This window comes from Ranitomeya variabilis, chromosome 2 (assembly GCF_051348905.1).
Source record: "Ranitomeya variabilis isolate aRanVar5 chromosome 2, aRanVar5.hap1, whole genome shotgun sequence".
NCBI classification, from domain to species: domain Eukaryota; kingdom Metazoa; phylum Chordata; class Amphibia; order Anura; family Dendrobatidae; genus Ranitomeya; species Ranitomeya variabilis.
Window position 1 is genome coordinate 986,671,910 of NC_135233.1, and position 23,127 is coordinate 986,695,036.

Sequence of the window (23,127 nt, forward strand, 5' to 3'; positions counted from 1 at the left end):
TGATCAGAGCTTTCTCCTATATAAGGCTTCTTTCACACTAGCGTCGGCACGGGGCCGTCGCTATGCGTCGGCCCGACGTGCCGACGCGCGTTGTGAAAGTAATGTCCGACGTGGGCAGCGGAAGCAATCTTACGACGCTTCCGCTGCCCCATTGTAATGTCCGGGGAGGAGAAGGCGGAGTTTCGGCCGCACATGTGCGGTCGAAAATGGCAGACACGACGCGCAAATAAACGTTACATGTAAAGTTTTTTGTGCCGACGGTCCGACAAAACCGTCGCACGACGGTTGCGACGTGTGGCCATACGTCGCAATGCGTCACTAATGTAAGTCAATGGGGAAAAAACGCATCCTGCAGATAACTTTGTAGGATGCGTTTTTTCTCCTAAACGACGCATTGCGACGTATCACAAACGACGCTAGTGTGAAAGTAGCCTAAGGCTATGTGTACACGTTGCTGATTTGCCTGTGGAATTTTATGCGTAGATTCTGCATCTCTTGGCAGAAAACGCAGTTAAAAATCTGCGCTTTTTTATGCGGATTTTCATGTGGATTTGTCTGAGTTTTTTTCAGCTAAATTAAGATCTATAATTTAACAAAAAAAAAATACATTGTGATGTAATTTTCTTGTCCAACCTCTTTTACATACTCCATTGAAGAATAAGGTTTACACACACAGATACATAGAAAGATCTATAGATAGAGAGATCTAGGTAGATAGATGGATGTATCTATAGATGGTATTATCTATCTATAGAACTATCTAAGCCCGATGTTTAGTAATAAACATAATAAAATGGTACATAAAGAGTAAATAAAGACACACACAAAATCTGCGTTAGGCCGGGGTCACACTTTACAAGAAACTCGCACAAGTCCCGCACATCAGTCCCCGGCACTCGGACAGGAGCGTTCAGCTGCATAGAAATACATGCAGCAGCACACTCCGGTCCCGAGTGTTGGCAGCAGGGTACTGCCGGATACTGAGGTGTGAGACTCGTGCGATTTTCTCGCAAGTGTGACCCCAGCCTAAACACAATATCTGCTCAATTTAAAAAAAAAAAATAAAAAATGGCGTGGGCTCCAGCGAAATTTTCTGCGCCAGAGAGGGAAAGCCAGTGACTGGAGGCCGATATTTATAGCCTAGGAAGGGGTTAATACCCATGGCTCTTCCCAGGCTATAAATATCAGCCTGCAGCTGTATATTTAGCCTTTACTGGCTATTAAAATAGGGAGACCCCGCCTCCCAAGAAAAAAAAAAAAAAAAAAACAACGTGGGGTCCCCCTATAATTAATAGCTAGAAAAGGCTATGCAGTAAGCTGTGGGCTGATATTAATAGCCCAGGAAGGGGCCATGGATTTTGTCTCCCCCCCCCCGGCTACAAACATCAGCTCTCAGACGCCCCAGAAATGGTACATCTCTAAGACGCGCCAATTCCGGGACTTAGCCTCTCTCTTCCCACTGCCCTGTAGGGGTGGCATATGGGGTAATAGTTGTGGGGTTGATGTCACCTTTGTTTTGTAAGGTGGCATCAAGCCAGCTTAGTAATGGAGAGGTGTCAATAAGATACCTATCCATTACTAATCCTATAGTTGTTTAGGGGTTAAATAAACACACAGCCAGAATAAAGTATTTTAATGAAATGAAACACCACACAGTTTGCCATCTTTATTATACGCCTAATTCCTGAGACGCCCTCGATCTCCTGTAATAAAAATAAAATAATAAACCAACCGTCTACTCCCTGGTCCGATGTAGTCCATTTAATAACGAGTGTCCCACAATGGTCTCCCTTATAGAGCAGCCACATAATGGCTCCTGCAGTGTTATCACTGAGAGCTCATGCTCTAACTTTACGGCGCTGCTGTGTGAGAATTTTCCCACGCAGTGGTGCCACAAGTGACAGCATGAACTCCAGTGACCTCTGACGGCGGAGTGATCCACTGCGGGAGGATACCTGCCGTCAGTGTATCACCAGAGTCCCTGGAGACCAGTCGCATCTGCAGATGTGACAGCTCTACAAGGGAGATCGTTGTGGGACACTAGTTATTAAATGGATTACGTCAGAACAGGGATCGAGGGCACCGGGGGTTAGCTGTTTGGTGAGTATGGTGTGTGTATGTGTGTGTTTTATTTTTGTACACTTGAACACAGTAGCCGGATGATTGGATTACTACTGTCCCATCATCGGCTAGCTGTCACTGTAGCAGGCATAGCTGGATGGGACTAGTAGTCCCATTGGACGATGCCTGCCTACATACATACACAAACACACAGTCTCCGCCCACACACTCCTCCTCCTGATCTGCAGTGTTTCTCACACGCAACTCTGCAGCAAAACCACAGATCTTTTTAAACCTGCAGTTTTGCTGCGGATTTGCCTGACTCAATGGTAGTCAATGGGTGCAGAAACGCTGCAGATTCGGAAGAAGAATTGACATGCTACGGAAAATAAAATGCTGCAAATCCGGCCATATTTTTCTGCAGTATGTACACACACACACACACACACACACACACACACCAATTCTCAATTTCCTATTACCATTTACATTGGTGGTGCACTACACTGTGGATTTGAAGCAATTCTGTGCGTCCAAAAACACTGCGGAAATACATCAAAATCCGCAAAGTGTACACATAGCCTAACTGCCAAAATACCACAGTCAGTCTCTGACAGCGGCACTTAAATAGCCTGCCCAATGAAGAAAGTTAACTATCATTCTACAGGATAAGTTATGGACCTGTGAGGACCAGATGCTGGGACCTGCACTGATCAGTAGAACGTGGGCACTTTTATCCTCCACTCATTTCCTATGAGGCTTTCGAGAGCTTGCTCAACTTTACCCAGCAGTACTGTTGTGTCAATGGAGAACCCATCACTATGGGTATGTGCACACGCTGCGGATTTTGCTGCGGATCTGCAGCGGATTTGACGCTGCGGATCCGCAGCAGTTTTCCCAAAGTTTATAGTACCATGTAAACCTATGGGGAAAAAGAACCGCTGTGCACATGCTGCGGAAAAATCCGCGCGGAAACGCAGCGGATTATTTTCCGCAGCATGTCAATTCTTTGTGCGGATTCCGCAGCGGTTTTACACCTGCACCAATAGGAAACTGCAGTTGTAAAACAGCAGTGGAATCCGCAGAAGAAACCGCTACAAAATCCGCAGTGAAAACCGCAGTGGTTTTGCACTGCGGATTTTGCAAATCCGCTGCGGAAAAATCCGCAGCAGAATCCGCAGCGTGTGCACATACCCTATGACCATCAACTTAAAGTAAGAACTGCGATCGTGGGGTGTCAATGGGTTGACATGGCAATTGGGAGCCTAATGAAGGTCCCTGTCACCAGGTTAAAATCCCTGAGGGATAACTTGGTCAGCAATTAAGATTCTTAGAACAGATTTATTTATTTTTTTTAAATAATATGGAAGGATGTAATGTGTCCCACAAATCCTCTGAGAGGAAGACATCTCCGCACACATCTTAGTAAAGAAGCAATGGTAAGATTTCAGCCTCTCTCACTCCTGCTTTAGATATAATACACCCCGCATGTTCAGAGTGGAGTATACCCAGCTTCAGATTTGTGTGAGATTCCAGATGTTGAATGTAATGTTGAAGGGAATGTGTCCGTAAGATCAACCCTCATAACTGTCTAAACAGGCATGCAAGTGTTACCAGTGGGAGACATGTAGATCAGGAGAGCAGACTGTCAGTCATTACATGTCTCACACTGGTAATGCCTCATTTCATTTACAATAAGCCCTGTAGGCAGATTCTCAGGGAGAGATATGTCCCACCCATAGATCTTAACAGCCAGTTCATTTACATATAAGAAAAACGTAGATTTCTCTGGAATAAGACATCGGTTCACAGATATCAAGGTAGCAATTTATTCAGCTTCCCATGACTTACATACCCATATAGACGGCTTAGGAGGGTTCATCCTGACAGATTTCCTTTAATGTAATATCTATCGGAGGGAAAAAAAATGACAGGATAGGAAACCAATTAACCAGGCGCAAATAAACTGCATTGTGGATACTGTATAAAGGAAAAGGGTATGACCAAAGAAAAGGTAACTGCATTGTCCTTAAGTAATCCCTTATACTAGAAGCATCAAACTATTCCAGGTTGTCATGCCATAATTTATTATGGTAAAAAAAAAAAATAAATATGGCACAATTTGCCATCAAAACATTCAAATGTAGGCACAGTCTACATGACACCTTGAGCCCTACACTAAAGCTGGTCATGCACATGTGACAAGTAATGAGTGCTTATTTGGCCGTCACCGCTTACGCCTATTCCCCCATACATATGACCATTCAGCTAGGCACAACCACTCATGTATTTTCAAACACAATATCGGAGAAAGACACTGTCAAACATCTTATCTCTTGAACAACAAAACTATTGAGCTCTAAAATCTAAAATGACCCCACATCAACTCAGGGAAGATACAAGAGGTCCCAATACACAGACTGTGGGCCGATATCGCTGTATCTGCAGGTCTGGTCAACTTCAGTCTAGTCTAATTTGTATGGAGGTATAAAGGCGTTATCCCCTTTCATATAATACTGGTCCACGGGGGCAGTTTGTCATAAAAACATTCGCTTACTCCTCATCCACAAGTCGTGTGCCGAATCTTCACCGCTGCTCACAGTATCTGATATTGGTTACAGTGCTAATGTCACATCAACAGCCAATCATCACTGAGCTCAGCAGCTCTGCCGTATAGACCAACAGCCAATCATCACTGAGCTCAGCAGCTCTGCCGTATAGACCAACATCCAATCATCACTGAGCTCAGCGGCTCTGCCGTGTAGACCAACAGCCAATCGCTGAGCTCAGCAGCTCTGCCGTGTAGACCAACAGCCAATCACTGAGCTCAGTGGCTCCGCCGTGTAGACCAACAGCCAATCACTGAGCTCAGCGGCTCTGCCGTATGGACCAACAGCCAATCACTGAGCTCAGTGGCTCCGCCGTGTAGACCAACGTCCGTTCAGAGTCGCCAATACCAGGAGACAAACTAGACAGTGAAGACTGGCATCTCATTGGTTTATTAGACCCAATGCTGGTTTTATTTAGGTCCATAGGACAGATGAGAGCACAAGGAGTCTATGTAAAAAAAACACTATAAAGCAATTGCAACAGCACCATCCTACTCCAGTATCGGACATAAGAGAATGCGAAGATGGTGCTCAAAAGGACAGAAGCTGTTCAACATCTGGGCAAGCACATTCAGACAAAATGGTGTACAAATACCAATGAGAGTACTGCCATTTGGGAAGGGTGAGAAGATAAATTTGATGACAAGCTTGGCAACCCCCAGTGACAATACACACGGCAGAACTGGTTGCTCCAGACCTAGGCTATAACACTAGCTTTTAGTTGCTCTCATGGATAGGATAGCAGACAGCGAGCTAGCTACATGATGAAAAATCAATTATAAGTCATAAACCAGGGCTGTGGAGTCGGAGTCTATTTTGGTGGAGACTATATAAAATGGACCAATTCCTAAAATAAATAATAAATTGAGTACAGTTGTTCAATGCAGGTTATGCTGAGTATTTTTTTTTTTATATATAAAAAATTGGAAAAGCTATGAAATATCCTATAAATGTCTATTCTATTCCTGATCTAAGGATCTCTGCTTTTAGGTGAGAAATCTGTGCTGCCCTTTATGTAGAAGCTCAGTATTGACCAGTGCTGTGGAGTCGGAGTATGGGAAATTGAGGAGTCAGAGGATTGGATTACCGACTCAACAACCCTGTGACAGACAAGCTATAGAGTCACAGGGTCTATGGAAGGGACAGAGAACATAAATTTCATCTGAGGACCACACTCTAAAATTGAATCAATCCTTAAATTCACAAAAACTAAGAGGACTATTTCCATCTGAGACCCTTGTAGTGTATCGATAGTATCTAATATATAATTGCCTAGAATACTACTTCCTGCAATTTGTGCCAACTTCCGTGGCTTTGTCCGGAGCTAATGTCCGGAGCTAATGTCCGGAGCTAATGTCCGGAGATAAGTGACGTCACCAGTGTCCTACACCCAGGCAGAGCACAGGGGCCCCAGGCAGCATATGGGGCCCCAGGCAGAGCACAGGGGCCCCAGGCAGAGCACAGGGGCCCCAGGCAGAGCACAGGGGCCCCAGGCAGAGCACAGGGGCCCCAGGCAGAGCACAGGGGCCCCAGGCAGAGCACAGGGGCCCCAGGCAGAGCACAGGGGCCCCAGGCAGAGCACAGGGGCCCCAGGCAGAGCACAGGGGCCCCAGGCAGAGCACAGGGGCCCCAGGCAGAGCACAGGGGCCCCAGGCAGAGCACAGGGGCCCCAGGCAGAGCACAGGGGCCCCAGGCAGCATATGGGGCCCCAGGCAGAGCACAGGGGCCCCAGGCAGCATATGGGGCCCCAGGCAGAGAACAGGGGCCCCAGGCAGAACATGGGGCCCCAGGCAGAGCACAGGGGCCCCAGGCAGCATATGGGGCCCCAGGCAGAGCACAGTGGCCCCAGGCAGAGCACAGGGGCCCCAGGCAGAGCACAGGGGCCCCAGGCAGAACATGGGGCCCCAGGCAGAACATGGGGCCCCAGGCAGAGCACAGGGGCCCCAGGCAGCATATGGGGCCCCAGGCAGCATATGGGGCCCCAGGCAGAGCACAGGGGCCCCAGGCAGCATATGGGGCCCCAGGCAGAGCACAGTGGCCCCAGGCAGCATATGGGGCCCCAGGCAGAGCACAGTGGCCCCAGGCAGAGCACAGTGGCCCCAGGCAGAGCACTGGGGCCCCAGGCAGCATATGGGGCCCCAGGCAGAGCACAGTGGTCCCAGGCAGAGCACAGGGGCCCCAGGCAGCTTATGGGGCCCCAGGCAGAGCACAGGGGCCCCAGGCAGAGCACAGTGGCCCCAGGCAGAGCACAGTGGCCCCAGGCAGAGCACAGTGGCCCCAGGCAGAGCACAGGGGCCCCAGGCAGAGCACAGGGGCCCCAGGCAGAACATGGGGCCCCAGGCAGAACATGGGGCCCCAGGCAGAGCACAGTGGCCCCAGGCAGAGCACAGTGGCCCCAGGCAGAGCACAGGGGCCCCAGGCAGAGCACAGGGGCCCCAGGCAGAGCACAGGGGCCCCAGGCAGAACACAGGGGCCCCAGGCAGAACACAGGGGCCCCAGGCAGAACATGGGGCCCCAGGCAGAGCACAGGGGCCCCAGGCAGAGCACAGGGGCCCCAGGCAGCATATGGGGCCCCAGGCAGAGCACAGGGGCCCCAGGCAGAGCACAGTGGCCCCAGGCAGAGCACAGTGGCCCCAGGCAGAGCACACACCAAATCGGAGGCCGAGGGGCCCCGCCAACCAAATCGGAGGCCGAGGGGCCCTGCCAACCAAATCGGAGGCCGAGGAGCCCCGCCCACCAAATCGAAGGCCGAGCGCCCCGCCCACCAAAGCGGAGGCCGAGGGGCCCGGCCCCGCCCACCACATCGGAGGCCGAGGGTCCCCGCCCACCACATCGGAGGCCGAGGGTCCCCGCCCACCACATCGGAGGCCGAGGGTCCCCGCCCACCACATCGGAGGCCGAGGGTCCCCGCCCACCACATCGGAGGCCGAGGGTCCCCGCCCACCACATCGGAGGCCGAGGGTCCCCGCCCACCACATCGGAGGCCGAGGGTCCCCGCCCACCACATCGGAGGCCGAGGGTCCCCGCCCACCACATCGGAGGCCGAGGGTCCCCGCCCACCACATCGGAGGCCGAGGGTCCCCGCCCACCAAATCGGAGGCCGAGGGTCCCCGCCCACCAAATCGGAGGCCGAGGGTCCCCGCCCACCAAATCGGAGGCCGAGGGTCCCCGCCCACCAAATCGGAGGCCGAGGGGCCCCGCCCACCAAATCGGAGGCCGAGAGTCCCCGCCCACCAAATCGGAGGATAAGGGGCCCCGCCAACCAAATCGGAGGCCGAGGAGCCCCGCCCACCAAAGCGGAGGCAGAGGGACCCCGCCCACCAAATCGGAGGCCGTGGGGCCCCGCCAACCAAATCGGAGGCCGAGGGTCCCCGCCAACCAAATCGGAGGCCGAGGGTCCCCGCCAACCAAATTATTCTTACATTTGAATAAATAAAGTATATATGGATTCTAGACTCCCGATTCTTTAGAATCGGGCTGCCATCTAGTATTCTATAAATGTAGAGTAGGTTGAGACCAGGAAGCGTAAGCAGCACCTATGGAGAGAGGAGATCCCTTTCTTCCCTGTTTACACTACAGAAAGAAACCAAGCATGAATCTCTCACCATTGAGATATATGCAACTATCTGAAAGTACATCACTAAGACCTCTTTCACACTTCCGTCTTTTTGCCTCCGTCGCAATCCGTCGCTATGGCAAAAAAATGGATCCTGCAAATGTGCCCGCAGGATCCGTTTTTTTGCCATACACTTTAATGGACGACGGCTTGCGACGGATGGCCACACGTTGCATCCGTCGTGCAACAGATCCGTCGTGTTTTAGCGGTCCGTCGTGACACAAAAAACGTTCAATGTAATGTTTTTTTGTCCGTCGGATCCGCCATTTCCGACAGCGCATGCGCGGCCGGAGCTCCGCCCCCTCCTCCCCGCTCATCACAGTGGGCAGCGGATGCGTTGTAAGGGTAAGTTCACACAGGACTTTTTGCTGCGTATTTTTGCTGCGTTTTTTATGCTAATTTTCAGCTGCTTATAGGTGCGTTTTTTGGTGCGTATTTGGTGCGTTTTTTTTCCCTCTTTTTCCAGGCTAATGTCCTTGGATTTTCAGCAGCAAAAACGCAGCAAATAATGATATTTGTTTGTTGTTTTTTCAACACCCATTCAAGTCAATGGGTGAAAAAACGCAGCAAAAACGCTGAAAGAAGTGACATGCTCTATGTCAAAAAAACGCAGCAAAGCACAAAATACTGATCAAACAAAAAACCTATGTGTGTGCATGAGATTTCTGAAATCTCATAGGCTTTGCTGGTACTGTAAAAAGCAGCTGAAAATTAGCATTAAAAAAACGCAGCAAAAACGTCCTGTGTGAACTTACCCTAAAACTGCATCCGCTGCCCACGTTGTGCTAAATTTAGCACAACGTCCATCGGGCCGATGGTTTGCGACGGCCCCGTACCGACGGAAGTGTGAAAGTATCCCCACTTATCTCTGCTGAAGACTTTGCCTCATTCTTCAAGCAGAAGATTGATAACATCAGAGACAGTTTTGGTCAACAAGCCCCAGAGCCCTTCCTCCCAACTTCCCTACCCTCCACCTCCAAAACCAACTACTCCACCATTACAGAAGATCAACTCGCCACTCTACTCTCAAGATCGCATCTCACCACCTGTGCACTTGACCCGCTCCCATCCCACCTCATCCCAAACCTCACCACAATCTTCATCCCAACCCTAACCCATCTCTTCAACCTATCACTAACAACTGGTGTTTTCCCCTCAAGCTTTAAACATGCCTCCATCACACCTATCCTCAAAAAGCCCTCTCTTGACCCATCCTCTGTATCTAGCTATCGCCCTATATCACTTCTCCCCTATGCCTCAAAACTACTGGAACAACACGTCTACCTTGAACTGTCCTCCCATCTCTCTTCTTGCTCCCTCTTTGACCGCTTACAATCTGGCTTCCGGTCACACCATTCCACTGAAACTGCCCTAACTAAGGTCACCAATGACCTCTTAACCGCCAAGAGCAAGCGACACTACTCTGTCCTCCTCCTCCTCGACCTGTCGGCTGCCTTTGACACAGTGGACCATTCCCTATTATTACAGACCCTCTCATCCCTTGGCATCACAGACTTGGCCCTATCCTGGATCTCATCATACCTAACAGACCGGACATTCAGCGTCTCCCACTCACACACCACCTCCTCACCTCGCCCCCTATCTGTCGGAGTCCCACAAGGTTCAGTCCTTGGGCCCCTGCTCTTCTCCATTTACACCTTTGGCCTGGGACAGCTCATAGAATCTCATGGCTTTCAGTATCACCTCTATGCTGATGACACACAGATCTACATCTCTGGACCAGATATCACCTCCCTACTAACCAGAATCCCTCAATGTCTGTCCACTATTTCATCCTTCTTCTCCGCTAGATTTCTGAAACTTAACATGGACAAAACAGAATTCATCATCTTTCCCCCATCTCACGTGACCCCCCCAACGAACCTATCCATTACAGTAAATGGTTGCCCACTCTCCCCAGTCCCACAAGCTCGCTGCCTCGGGGTAATCCTTGACGCTGATCTCTCCTTCAAACCACATATCCAAGCCCTTTCCACTTCCTGCCGACTTCAACTCAAAAATATTGCACGAATCCGTTCATTCCTCAACCAAAAATCTGCAAAAACCCTAGTCCATGCCCTCATCATCTCTCGCCTTGACTACTGCAACCTTCTGCTCTGTGGCCTCCCCTCAAACACTCTCGCACCCCTCCAATCTATTCTAAACTCTGCTGCCCGACTAATCCACCTGTCCCCCCGCTATTCTCCGGCCTCTCCCCTCTGTCAATCCCTTCACTGGCTCCCCATTGCCCAGAGACTCCAGTACAAAACCCTAACCATGACGTACAAAGCCATCCACAACCTGTCTCCTCCTTACATCTGCGACCTCATCTCCCGGTACTTTCCTACACGCAACCTCCGATCCTCACAAGATCTCCTTCTCTACTCCCCTCTTATCTCCTCTTCCCACAATCGCATACAAGATTTCTCTCGCGTATCACCCCTACTCTGGAACCCTCTACCACAACACATCAGACTCTCGCCCACCATCGAAACCTTCAAAAAGAATCTGAAGACCCACCTCTTCCGACAAGCCTACAACCTGCAGTAACCACCGATCGACCAAACCGCTGCATGACCAGCTCTACCCTCACCTACTGTATTCTCACCCATCCCTTGTAGATTGTGAGCCTTCGCGGGCAGGGTCCTCTCTCCTACTGTACCAGTTATGACTTGTATTGTTCAAGATTATTGTACTTGTTATTATGTATACCCCTCCTCACTTGTAAAGCGCCATGGAATAAATGGCGCTATAACAATAAATAATAATAATAATAATAATAATAATAATAATCCTACAAAACTACATAGCCATTAGTGATAAGGGAACGTGCACAGATAAGGTGTTATCCGAGCATGCTCGTGTTCTAAAAGTGTCATGGGCATGCTCGAATAATACGTTCGAGTGCCCGCACCTACAGGTGCTTGTCACCAAATTAAAATATCATCAAAACGTTAATTTATTTCAGTTCTTCAATACAAAAAGTGAAACTCATTATATAGAGTTATTACAGAGTGATCTATTTCAAGTGTTTATTTCTGTTAATGTTGATGATTATGGCTTACAGCCAATGAAACCCAAAGTCATCTCAGTAAATTAGAATAATTAACAAAAAACACCTGCTAACGCTTCCTAAGCCTTAAAAAGGGTTCCTTAGTCTGTATCAGTAGGCTCCACAATCATTGGGAATATTGGTAGCTTAACAGATGTCCAGAAGGCAGTCACTGACACACTCCACAAGGAGGGTAAGCCACAAAAGGTCATTGCTAAAGAAGCTGGCTGTTCGCAGATTGCTGTATCCAAGCATATTGATGCAAAGTTGAGTGGAAGGAAAAAGTGTGATAGAAAAAGGTGCACAAGAAACCGGGATAACCACAGCCTTGAAAGGATTGTTAAAGGGAACCTGTCACCACGTTTTTGGAAGATGGGATAAAAATAGCGTTAAATAGGGGCAGAGGTGGGCGTTACATTAGTGTGTTTGTTATGCGTTTATTACCCACCTAAGTTGCCGAAATACCTTTGCAAAGTCTCCGTTTTCGCCTGTCAATCAGGCTGGTCTGGTCAAAAGGGCGTGTTGTCTTCCCCCAGATTTTGCGTAGTTTTCCGTTGGTGGCGTAGTGGTGTGCGCATGCCCAAGGTCCCGAATCCTCTGCCAGGGGATTTAAAAGAGCGCGCTGTTCGTTATTTCATTGGTGATCGGTGGGCGCGGCCATCTTCCTTTGGCCGCGCGTGCGCAGAAGCGGCGCTCTGCTGGCCGCGGCTTCAGGAAAATGGCCGCGGGATGCAGCGCGTGCGCAGATGGATATCGCGGCGGCCATTTTCCTGAAGCCGCGGCCAGCAGAGCGCCGCTTCTGCGCACGCGCGGCCAAAGGAAGATGGCCGCGCCCACCGATCACCAATGAAATAACGAACAGCGCTCTCTTTTAAATCCCCTGGCAGAGTATTCGGGACCTTGGGCATGTGCACACCACTACGCCACCAACGGAAAACTACGCAAAATCTGGGGGAAGACAACACGCCCTTTTGACCAGACCAGCCTGATTGACAGGCGAAAACGACTACTTTGGTAACGTATTTCGGCAGCATAGGTGGGGAATCGGGGTCCACAAACTACACTATTGTAATGCACAGCTCAGGCCCTATTTAACAGTATTTTTATCTCATACCGAAAAAACGGGGTGACAGGTTCCCTTTAAGAAAAGGCAATTCAAAAATTTGGGAGAGATTCCCCAGGAGTGGACTGCTGCTGGAGTCATTGCTTCAAGAGCCACTACATACAGACGTATCCGGGACATGGGCTAGAAGTATCGCATTCCTTGTGTCAAGCTACTCATAACCAATAGACAACACCAGAAGTGTCTTACCTGGGCCAAGGAGAAAAAGAACTGGACTGTTGCTCAGTGGTCCAAGGTGTTGTTTTCAGATGAAAATAAATTTTCCATTTCATTGGGGAAATCAAGGTCCCAGAGCCTGGAGGAAGAGTGGAGAGGTCACAATCCAAGCTACTGGAGGCCTAGTGTGGAGTTTCCACAATCAGTGATGGTTTGGGGAGCCATGTCATCTGCTGGTGTCGGTACACTGTGTTTTATAAAGACCAGAGTCAGCACAGCCGTCTACCAGGACATTGTAGAGCACTTCATGCTTCTCTCTGCTGACAAGCTTTTTGGAGATGGAAATTTCATTCTCCAGCAGGACCTGGCACCTGTCCACACGGCCAAAAGTACCAATACCTGGTTTAAAAACAACATTATCACTGTGCTTGATTGGCCAGCAAACATGCCTGACCTTAACCCCATAGAGAATCTATGGAGTATTGTCAGGAGGAAGATGAGAAACACCAGATCCAACAATGCAGATGAGCTGAAGGCTGCTATCAAAGCAACCTGGGCTTCCATAACACCTCAGCAGTGCCACAGGCTGATCACCTCCATGCCACGCTGCATTGATGCAGTAACTGATGCAAAAGGAGCCCCGACCAACTGCATTCAAAATAAACATACATTTCAGTAGGCCAACATTTCGGATTTTAACCCCTTCACCCCGAAGCCTGTTTTCACCTAAGTGACAGGGCCAATTTTTAGAATTCTGACCACTGTCACTTTATGAGGTCATAACTCTAAAACGCTTCAACGGATCCTGGCGATTCTGACATTGTTTTCTCGTGACATATTGTACTTCATGATAGTGGTAAAACGTCTTCGATATGACTTGCATTTATTTGTGAAAAAAAAAAAATTTGTCGAAAATTATGAAAATTTAGCAATTTTCAAACTTTTAGTTTTTATGCCCTTAAATTAGAGAGTTATATCTCATAATATAGTTAATAAACAACATTTCCCACATGTCTGCTTTACATCAGCACAATTTTGGAAACAATTTTTTTTTGTTAGGGAGTTATAAGGGTTAAAAGTTGACCAGCGATTTCTCATTTTTGCAACAAAATTTGCAAAACCATTTTTTTTTTACGGACCACCTCACACTTGAAGTGACTTTGAGGGGTCTATATGACAGAAAATGCCCAAAAGTGACACCATTCTAAAAACTGCACCCCTCAAGGTACTCAAAACCACATTCAAAAAGTTTATTAACCCTTCAGGTGCTTCACAGGAATTTTTGGAATGTTTAAAAAAAATTGAACATTTAACTTTTTTTACACAAAATTTTTACTTCAGATCCAATTTGTTTTATTTTACCACGGGTAACAGGAGAAATTGGACCAAAAAAGTCGTTGTACAATTTGTCCTGAGTACGCCGATACCCCACATGTTGGGGTAAACCATTGATTGGGCACATGGCAGAGCTCGGAAGGGAAGGAGCGCCATTTGACTTTTCAATGCAAGATTTGCTGGAATTGAGATCGGAACCCATGTCGCGATTGGAGAGCCCCTGATGTGCCTAAACAGTGGAAACCCCCACAAGTGACACCATTTTGGAAAGTAGACCCTCTAAGGAACTAATCTAGATGTGTGGTGAGCACTTTGAACCTCCAAGTGCTTCACAGAAGTTTATAATGTAGAGCCGTAAAAAAAAAATAATATTAATTTTCACAAAAAATGATCTTTTTGACCCCAATTTTTTATTTTCCCAAGGGTAACAGGATAAATTGGACCCCAAAAGTTGTTGTGCAATTTGTCCTGAGTACGCTGATACTTCATATATGGGGATAAACCACTGTTTGAGCGCATGGCAGAGCGCGGAAGGGAAGGAGCGCCATTTGACTTTTCAATGCAAAATTGGCTGGAATTGAGATCGGAACCCATGTCGTGTTTGGAGAGCCCCTGACGTGCCTAAACAGTGGAAACCCCCACAAGTGACACCATTTTGGAAAGAAGACCCCCTAAGGAACTTATCTAGATGTGTGGTGAGCACTTTTAACCCCCAATTGTTTCACTAAAGTTTAGAATGTAGCGCTGTGAAAATTAAAAAATCATTTTTTCTTTCCACAAAATGATGTTTTAGCCCGCATTTTTTTTTTCCCAAGGGTAACAGGAGAAATTGGAACACAAAAGTTATTGTCCAATTTGTCCTGAGTACGCTGATACCCCATATATGGGGGGGAACCACTGTGTGGGCGCACGGCAGAGCTCGGAAGGGAAGGAGCGCCGTTTAAATTGCAGACTTAGATGGATTGGTCTGCAGGTGTCATGTTGCATTTGCAGAGCCCCTGATGTACCTAAACAGTAGAAACCCCCCACAAGTGACCCCATATTGGAAACTAGACCCCCCAAGGAACTTATCTAGATGTGTTGTGAGAACTTTGAACCAACAAGTGTTTCACTACAGTTTATCACGCAGAGCCGTGAAAATAAAAAATATATTTTTTTCCACGAAAATGATATTTTAGCCCCCACGTTTTTATTTTCCCAAGGGTAACAGGAGAAATTGGACAACAAAAGTTGTTGTCCAATTTGTCCTGAGTACGCTGATACCCCATATATGGGGGGGAACCACTGTGTGGGCGCACGGCAGAGCTCGGAAGGGAAGGAGCGCCGTTTGAATTGCAGACTTAGATGGATTGGTCTGCAGGTGTCATGTTGCATTTGCAGAGCCCCTGATGTACCTAAACAGTAGAAACCCCCCACAAGTGACCCCATATTGGAAACTAGACCCCCCAGGGAACTTATATAGATGTGTTGTGAGAACTTAAAACCAACAAGTGTTTCACTACAGTTTATCACGCAGAGCCATGAAAATAAAAAATATTTTTTTTCCACAAAACTGATATTTTAGCCCCCACCTTTTTATTTTCCCAAGGGTAACAGGACAAATTGGACCCCAAAAGTTTTTGTCCAACTTGTCCTGAGAACGCTGATACCCCATATGTTGGGGGGAACCACTGTTTGGGCGCACAGGAGAACTCGGAAGGGAAGGAGCACTGTTTTAGTTTTTCAAAGCAGAATTGGCTGGAATTGAGATGGGATGCCATGTCGCGTTTGGAGAGCCCCTTATGTGCCTAAACAGTGAAAACTCCCCAATTCTAACTGAAACCCTAACCCCAGCCCTAACCCTAGCCCTAACCCCAACCCTAACCCTAGTCCTAACCCTAGCGCTACTTTCACACTAGCGTTTTTTTGCATACGTCGCAATGCGTCATTTTGGCGAAAAAACGCATCCTGCAAAGTCATCTGCAGGATGCGTTTTTTTCCCCATAGACTTACATTAGCGACGCATTGCGACGTATTGACACACGTCGCAACCGTCGTGCGACGGTTGCATCGTGTTGTGGCGGACCGCCGGCAGCAAAAAACGTTACATGTAACGTTTTTTGTGCCGACGGCCCACCATTTCCGACCGCGCATGCGCGGCTGGAACTCCGCTCCCATCTCCCCGCACCTCACAATGGGGCAGCGGATGCGTGGAAAAACAGCATCCGCTGCCACCGTTGTGCGGCGCTTGCACAGTATGCGTCGGTACGTCGCAGCGCGACGGCCCCGTACCGACGCTAGTGTGAAAGTAGCCTAACGGGAAAATGGAAATAAATATATTTTTTAAAATTTTATTATTTTTCCCTAACTAAGGGGGTGATGAAGGGGGATTTGATTTACTTTTATAGCGTTTTTTGGGCGGATTTTTATGGTTGGCAGCCATCACACACTAAAAGACGCTTTTTATTGCAAAAAATAGTTTTTGCATCACCACATTTTGAGAGCTATAATTTATCCATATTTTGGCCCACAAAGTCATGTGAGATCTTGTTTTTTGCGGGACGAGTTGACATTTTTATTGGTAACATTTTCGGGCACATGACATTTTTTGATCGCTTTTTATTCCGATTTTTGGGACGCGGAATGAACAAAAACCAGCAATTCCTGAAATTCTTTTAGGGGGGGCGTTTATACCATTCCACGTGTGGTAAAATTGATAAAGCAGTTTTATTCTTCAGGTCAGTACGATTACAGCGATACCTCATTTATGTAATTTTTTTATGTTTTGGCGCTTTTACACAATAAAAACTATTTTATATAAAAAAATAATTGTTTTTGCATCGCTTTATTCTGAGAGCTATAACTTTTTTATTTTTCTGCTGATGATGCTGTATGGCGGCTTTTTTTTTGCGGGACAAGATGACGTTTTCAGCGGTACCATGGTTATTTATATCCGTCTTTTTGATCGCGTGTTATTCCACTTTTTGTTTGGCGGTATGAGAATAAAGCGTTGTTTTTTGCCTCGGTTTTTTTTTGTTTTTTTACGGTGTTCACTGAAGGGGTTAACTAGTGATATAGTTTTATAGGTGGGGTCGTTACGGACGCGGCGATACTAAATATGTGTACTTTTATTGTGGGATTTTTTTTATTATTTAGATAAAGAAATGTATTTATGGGAATTTTTTTTTTTTTTTTTATTTAGGATTTTTTTTTTTTTTTTTTTTTTTTTTTTACACATGTGGACATTTTTTTTTTTTACTTTTCACTTTGTCCCAGGGGGGGACATCACAGATCGGTGATCTGACAGTGTGCACAGCACTCTGTCAGATCACCGATGTGACAGGCAAGGGCAGAGGCTTGCCGGTGCCTGCTATTAGGAACTCTCAGCAGGCGCCGACAAGCTAGGTCATCTCATGACCCGGAAGGAGTCCCGTGGCCATCTTGGATCCGGGGACTCCTTCCAGGTCACCGGAGCAGCGCGATCTCATTGCGTTGCTCCGGTGGGAGAGCGCAGGGAGCCCCCGTCCCTGCGCGATCCCCCTCTATGCCGCTGTCACTATTGACAGCGGCATCAGAGGGGTTAAATGCCCGCGATCGGCGATAGCGCCGATCGTGGGCATTGCTGCGGGGTGTCAGCTGTCATATACAGCTGACACCCGCACCCGATCACCGCGGCGCTCAGCGCGAGACTGCGGTGATCGATGCGCCGTACTAGTACTGCTGCTGGCACAAATCCAGTGCCGGCAGGGCAGTACTAGTACGGCGCATGTCGCGAAGGGGTTAAAATCATTTTTCAAGCTGAGGTTATAAAATATTCTAATTTACTGAGATAATGACTTTTGGGTTTTCATTGGCTGTAAGCCATAATCATCAACATTAACATTAACAGAAACAAACACTTGAAATAGATCACTCTGTTTGTAATGACTCTATATAATACAGTTCTGGCAAAAATTAAGAGACCACCATATCAAAACTGTCACAGGCAGCCCAATCTCCAGACCTGAACCCCATTGAAAACTCCTGGAAGTTTCCTTTAACCCCTTTGCACACCCTGTGAAACTTGAACGTCACATCCAGGTTGTGCATCTATGCAGCAGGATCAAGAGCTGAGCCTGCTTCAACAGGGCAGATACAAAATGTAATATGTAGTGATGAGCGAATATACTCGTCACTCGATATTTCCCGAGCACGCTCAGGTGACCTCCGAGTATTTTTTAGTGCTCGGTGTTATAGTTTTTCTTGCCGCAGCTGAATGATTTACATCTGATAGCCAGCATAAGTACATGTGGGGATTCCGTAGCAACCAGGCAACCCCCACATGTAGTTATGCTGGCTAACAGATATAAAACATTCAGCTGCGGCGCTAAAAACGATAACTCCGAGCACTAAAAAATACTCGGAGGACCCCAGAGCGTGCTCGAGAAATCTCGAGTAACGAGTATATTCGCTCATCACTAGTAATATGTTTCCAGAATCTGACCACAACAGCAATCAGCACCAAATGCTGTTGTCAATCACCGACAGCGGCATTTAAATAGCTAAATAAATGGTGCACGCTCTTACCAGTACAACCAACCCACGGCAACATAGTCATTATTGGCTTGCCATTTCATCTGGGAAAATGCTGAAGGCCCCAGTCGCCACCATCTTGGCACTCCTCTGAAGCTGAGCTCTAAGCCAAGCATCAAAAGAAACCGCCATTTACTGTCATATTGCAGTATGTGTTACAAGAGATCAAATGATCAAAGATTAAACTCCACTAGAGGAGCTAAAACAAACAAAAAAAAAAATTAACAAATATTAGAAAGAAGTAAAACCATTAATCTCCCCCCTTTTCCCTAGTCTTAAAAAAAAAATGAACATAATTGGAATCACTGTGTCCGTAAGAGTCTGGTCTGCCAAAATGTAAGACTATGTAAAACACATTGTGAAAAGCAAAAAAAAAAATAAAACGTTAAAAAAGTCAGGGGGGGGGGGGGGGGGGTTGGGGGTTTGTACCAAATTGGTATTAATAAACTACAAGCCCTAACACAGCTCCTTCTCTAAAAGAAACAAATAGCTACAGGTCTCAGAAAAAGGCAAACAATTTATTCTTTTTTTCAAATCTCAGACATTTTTTTCACTACTACAATATAACAAAATCTGTGCAAGCTTGGTGTCAACGTAATCGCAATAACCTGAAGCATCATGTTTCCAGGTCATTTTTATTGCACAATGATATTCGTAAAACAAGGGAAAAACAAAAGCAGAATTGCAGGTTTTTTTTGCAATTTCACACCAGCTGGATTTTTGTTTCAAATTTTTCAATACTTGAGACAGTAAAATTATTGGTGTTATTCAAAACTATAACTCGTCAGACAAAAAAACAAACCCTCAAAAGGCTATAGCAACAGGGAAAAAAAATAAGGCTCTTGGAACAAGGGGAGGAAATTACAAGAATGAAAAAATGTTTACTCCAATAGGGGTTAAGCACATTTATAACACAGCAGCCAACACTATATTGCCACCCAAGATAGCCGGATCACAAGAAAAATATTGTTTTTTCCCTTTACTTGTATCCTGTCTGTGGGATCACTAGGAGGTTCTGACAAATGTAAAAAGGCTCTGTGAACCAACTTATAGGCAAACATCTCATCACCCTTGTGATTTCGCATCACTGGAGGATACTGTATATATGTGTGGTGAAAAATAAAATCATGATAGATGCTACTGCACAAGTGCACCATTTTGTTTGCAAAAAGAGGAACATTTCTTTAACAAAACTATATGTCTAAATAAAATGAAAATATGCATAAAATCTCCAGTATCACACTACAGCGCGGGCGGCGTCTATATTCAGCATGTAAAATAGGGGGAGACCGCACGCACCGCAGACCGGGACTGATGGATGCACGCATGCACCGTGGACCGGGACCCATGGACGGACGCACGCACCGTGGACCAGGACAGGTGGATGCGCGAACCGAAGCCCGGGACCCATGGACGGACGGACGCACGCACCAGAGACCGGGACCCATGGACGCACGCACCGGAGACCGGGACCGATGGAAGCACGCACCGGAGACCGGGACCGATGGAAGCACGCACCGGAGACCGGGACCGATGGACGGACGCACGCACCGCAGACCGGGACCCATGGACGGACGCACCGCAGACCGGGATCTATGGACGCACGCACCGCAGACCGGGATCTATGGACGCACGCACCGCAGACCGGGTCTGATGAGAGAACACACCGCAGACCGGGACCGATGGGAGCATGCACGCACCGCAGACCGGGACAGATGGACGCACGCACCGCACACCGGGACAGATGGGAGCACACACACACCGCAGACCGATGGGATGCACGCACCGCACACCGGGACCGATGAGAGAACACACCGCGACAACCCTCCGTCCGCACCACACACCGGGACTGACAACCCTCCGTCCGCACCGCACACCGGGAACGACAACCCTCCGTCCGCACCGCACACCGGGAACGACAACCCTCCGTCCGCACCACACACCGGGAACGACAACCCTCCGTCCGCACCGCACACCGGGAACGACAACCCTCCGTCCGCACCGCACACCGGGACTGACAACCCTCCGTCCGCACCGCACACCGGGACCGACAACCCTCCGTCCGCACCGCACACCGGGACCGACAACCCTCCGTCCGCACCGCACACCGGGACCGACAACCCTCCGTCCGCACCGCACACCGGGACCGACAACCCTCCGTCCGCACCGCACACCGGCACCGACAACCCTCCGTCCGCACCGCACACCGGGACCGACAACCCTCCGTCCGCACCGCACACCGGGACTGACAACCCTCCGTCCGCACCACACACCGGGAACGACAACCCTCCGTCCGCACCGCACACCGGGACCGACAACCCTCCGTCCGCACCGCACACCGGGAACGACAACCCTCCGTCCGCACCGCACACCGGGACCGACAACCCTCCGTCCGCACCGCACACCGGGAACGACAACCCTCCGTCCGCACCGCACACCGGGACTGACAACCCTCCGTCCGCACCACACACCGGGACTGACAACCCTCCGTCCGCACCGCACACCGGGACTGACAACCCTCCGTCCGCACCGCACACCGGGACTGACAACCCTCCGTCCGCACCGCACACCGGGACTGACAACCCTCCGTCCGCACCGCACACCGGGACTGACAACCCTCCGTCCGCACCGCACACCGGGACTGACAACCCTCCGTCCGCACCACACACCGGGACTGACAACCCTCCGTCCGCACCGCACACCGGGACTGACAACCCTCCGTCCGCACCACACACCGGGACTGACAACCCTCCGTCCGCACCGCACACCGGGACTGACAACCCTCCGTCCGCACCGCACACCGGGACCGACAACCCTCCGTCCGCACCGCACACCGGGACCGACAACCCTCCGTCCGCACCACACACCGGGACCGACAACCCTCCGTCCGCACCGCACACCGGGACTGACAACCCTCCGTCCGCACCGCACACCGGGACTGACAACCCTCCGTCCGCACCACACACCGGGACCGACAACCCTCCGTCCGCACCACACACCGGGACTGACAACCCTCCGTCCGCACCGCACACCGGGACCGACAACCCTCCGTCCGCACCACACACCGGGACTGACAACCCTCCGTCCGCACCGCACACCGGGACTGACAACCCTCCGTCCGCACCGCACACCGGGACTGACAACCCTCCGTCCGCACAGCTATTGTACACAACACCTAACAATCTGCTCAACAGTTTTGAAAAGTGTGCCATCCCGGTCAGTGGGGGCTCGGCACACCGGAGCAGCCCTGCCGCAGTTACACATCTACACAGAAGAGGTGTCAGCTCACTGCACAGAAACAACAGTGTAACAAACATACCTACGGACACGGCCCGGAGCCCGCACTCCTCTGTCGCCGCCGCCACAAAGGAGACAACGATTTCACGGCCAAGTACAGACGACTCCGTTCTCTCAGTTACTCTTTCGGTTTCCGGTTCCGGTCTCGGGCTCTCTCTTCCCACAGTCTGACTGAACCGCGCTCCGCCACAATCACGTGACAAACGACGCCCCGCCCACCAACCAGCTAAACAAGACAGCGGCATCCAGGATCTCCGCACATGACGTCACTGCTAGTTTTTTTTAAAAATAACTTTATTACAATAAAACATGTAGGATAATGCACACGATGGAGTAAAGCAATGCTGCTGAGGACGGTCAGGTTCTTGTCTGCTGGGCAGAATATTAAGCAGTATGGCTGCTGCCGTGCCTGGGAACAGGTGCAGACAGCCGGGACAGACTGCTGGTGGGCTCTGGTATTACACTATTGTGACTGCTGGTCAAGTAGCCAGACATGCTCAGCACTAGAGATGGGCGAACCCTTCATGCCGGGTGCCCACAATCCGCAACTAGCGGCACCATGTTCGCAGCACATGTTCCAAGCATCCGGAGCGCTGCCGTCCAATACATTCTATTGGTGACATTTGTCTTGCGGAGACTCGCATCGCAGAAACTGACTAGCCGCTGTCTGGAGAGACTTCTGGACGCTGCACAAGTACACAATGTTCAACCCGCAGCATTTACTGATCATCTGCACATACTCTCAAGGTTCAGTGTAGCGCCCCCACTGCCGCAGGGCCGAGGGGTACCCGGTACCGAGCCTCTGAGTCTCTGTTCTGGGGTTGTCACAGTGGCTAGACCCGGTCCGTGACCCTGCTGAGGGGCGTACAATGATAGGTGTGCGGGATGGTGGTGATGTTGTAGTGGTGCGGTGCAGGTTGCAGTAAATAACGAGGACACTAGGTTGCAGTCTCTTTACCTCTTTACTGAAGGCTTCAGGATCCTCAATCCGGAATACGGTTAACCGGGCTGCGTAAGTCCGGCCGGTCTGATGGCACCTCCAGAGCTCCCTTTGCAGGTGGAAATCTGTGCCTACCTTCTAGCGCTTGTGTGTTGTAGTCCTTCCCTGCTGAGCACCACGGGATAGTCCTCACAACTGTTGTGTCTGTTTCTCGTGTTCCCTCACAACTCGATTCTGATGTTCTTCCACGTCCCCCAGATCTTATGGTTAGGATGCACCCGTATGACGGGGAGGCTCGGAGCTCTTCCGGGACTCTAGCGTCGCCCCACTCCTGTTGTTACCCCCCTTGTGTCTTCCTAGGTCAATTGGGTGAGACAGCCCGCCTAT

At 49.3% G+C, this 23,127-nt stretch overlaps 1 protein-coding gene across 17 annotated transcripts in view; it reads right to left on the reverse strand.

Moving 5' to 3' along the window:
• SAP130 (Sin3A associated protein 130) overlaps positions 1-22,011 on the reverse strand; it is a 48,896-nt gene extending 26,885 nt beyond the window's left edge. For 7 of the 17 annotated variants that reach the window (XM_077290919.1, XM_077290917.1, XM_077290916.1 and 4 more), the window contains exons 1-3: positions 21,823-21,958; positions 12,651-12,756; positions 3,917-3,970 (exon numbers count right to left, since the gene is read on the reverse strand). In XM_077290919.1, the coding sequence (XP_077147034.1) occupies positions 3,917-3,943 (27 nt within the window). In that variant the 5' untranslated portion in view covers positions 3,944-3,970; positions 12,651-12,756; positions 21,823-21,958. Of the gene's footprint in view, positions 1-3,916; positions 3,971-12,650; positions 12,757-21,822 lie in introns of all 17 variants that reach the window. The other 10 variants (XM_077290918.1, XM_077290910.1, XM_077290925.1 and 7 more) reach the window with 9 other exon arrangements.
• Positions 22,012-23,127: the final 1,116 nt, after the last annotated feature.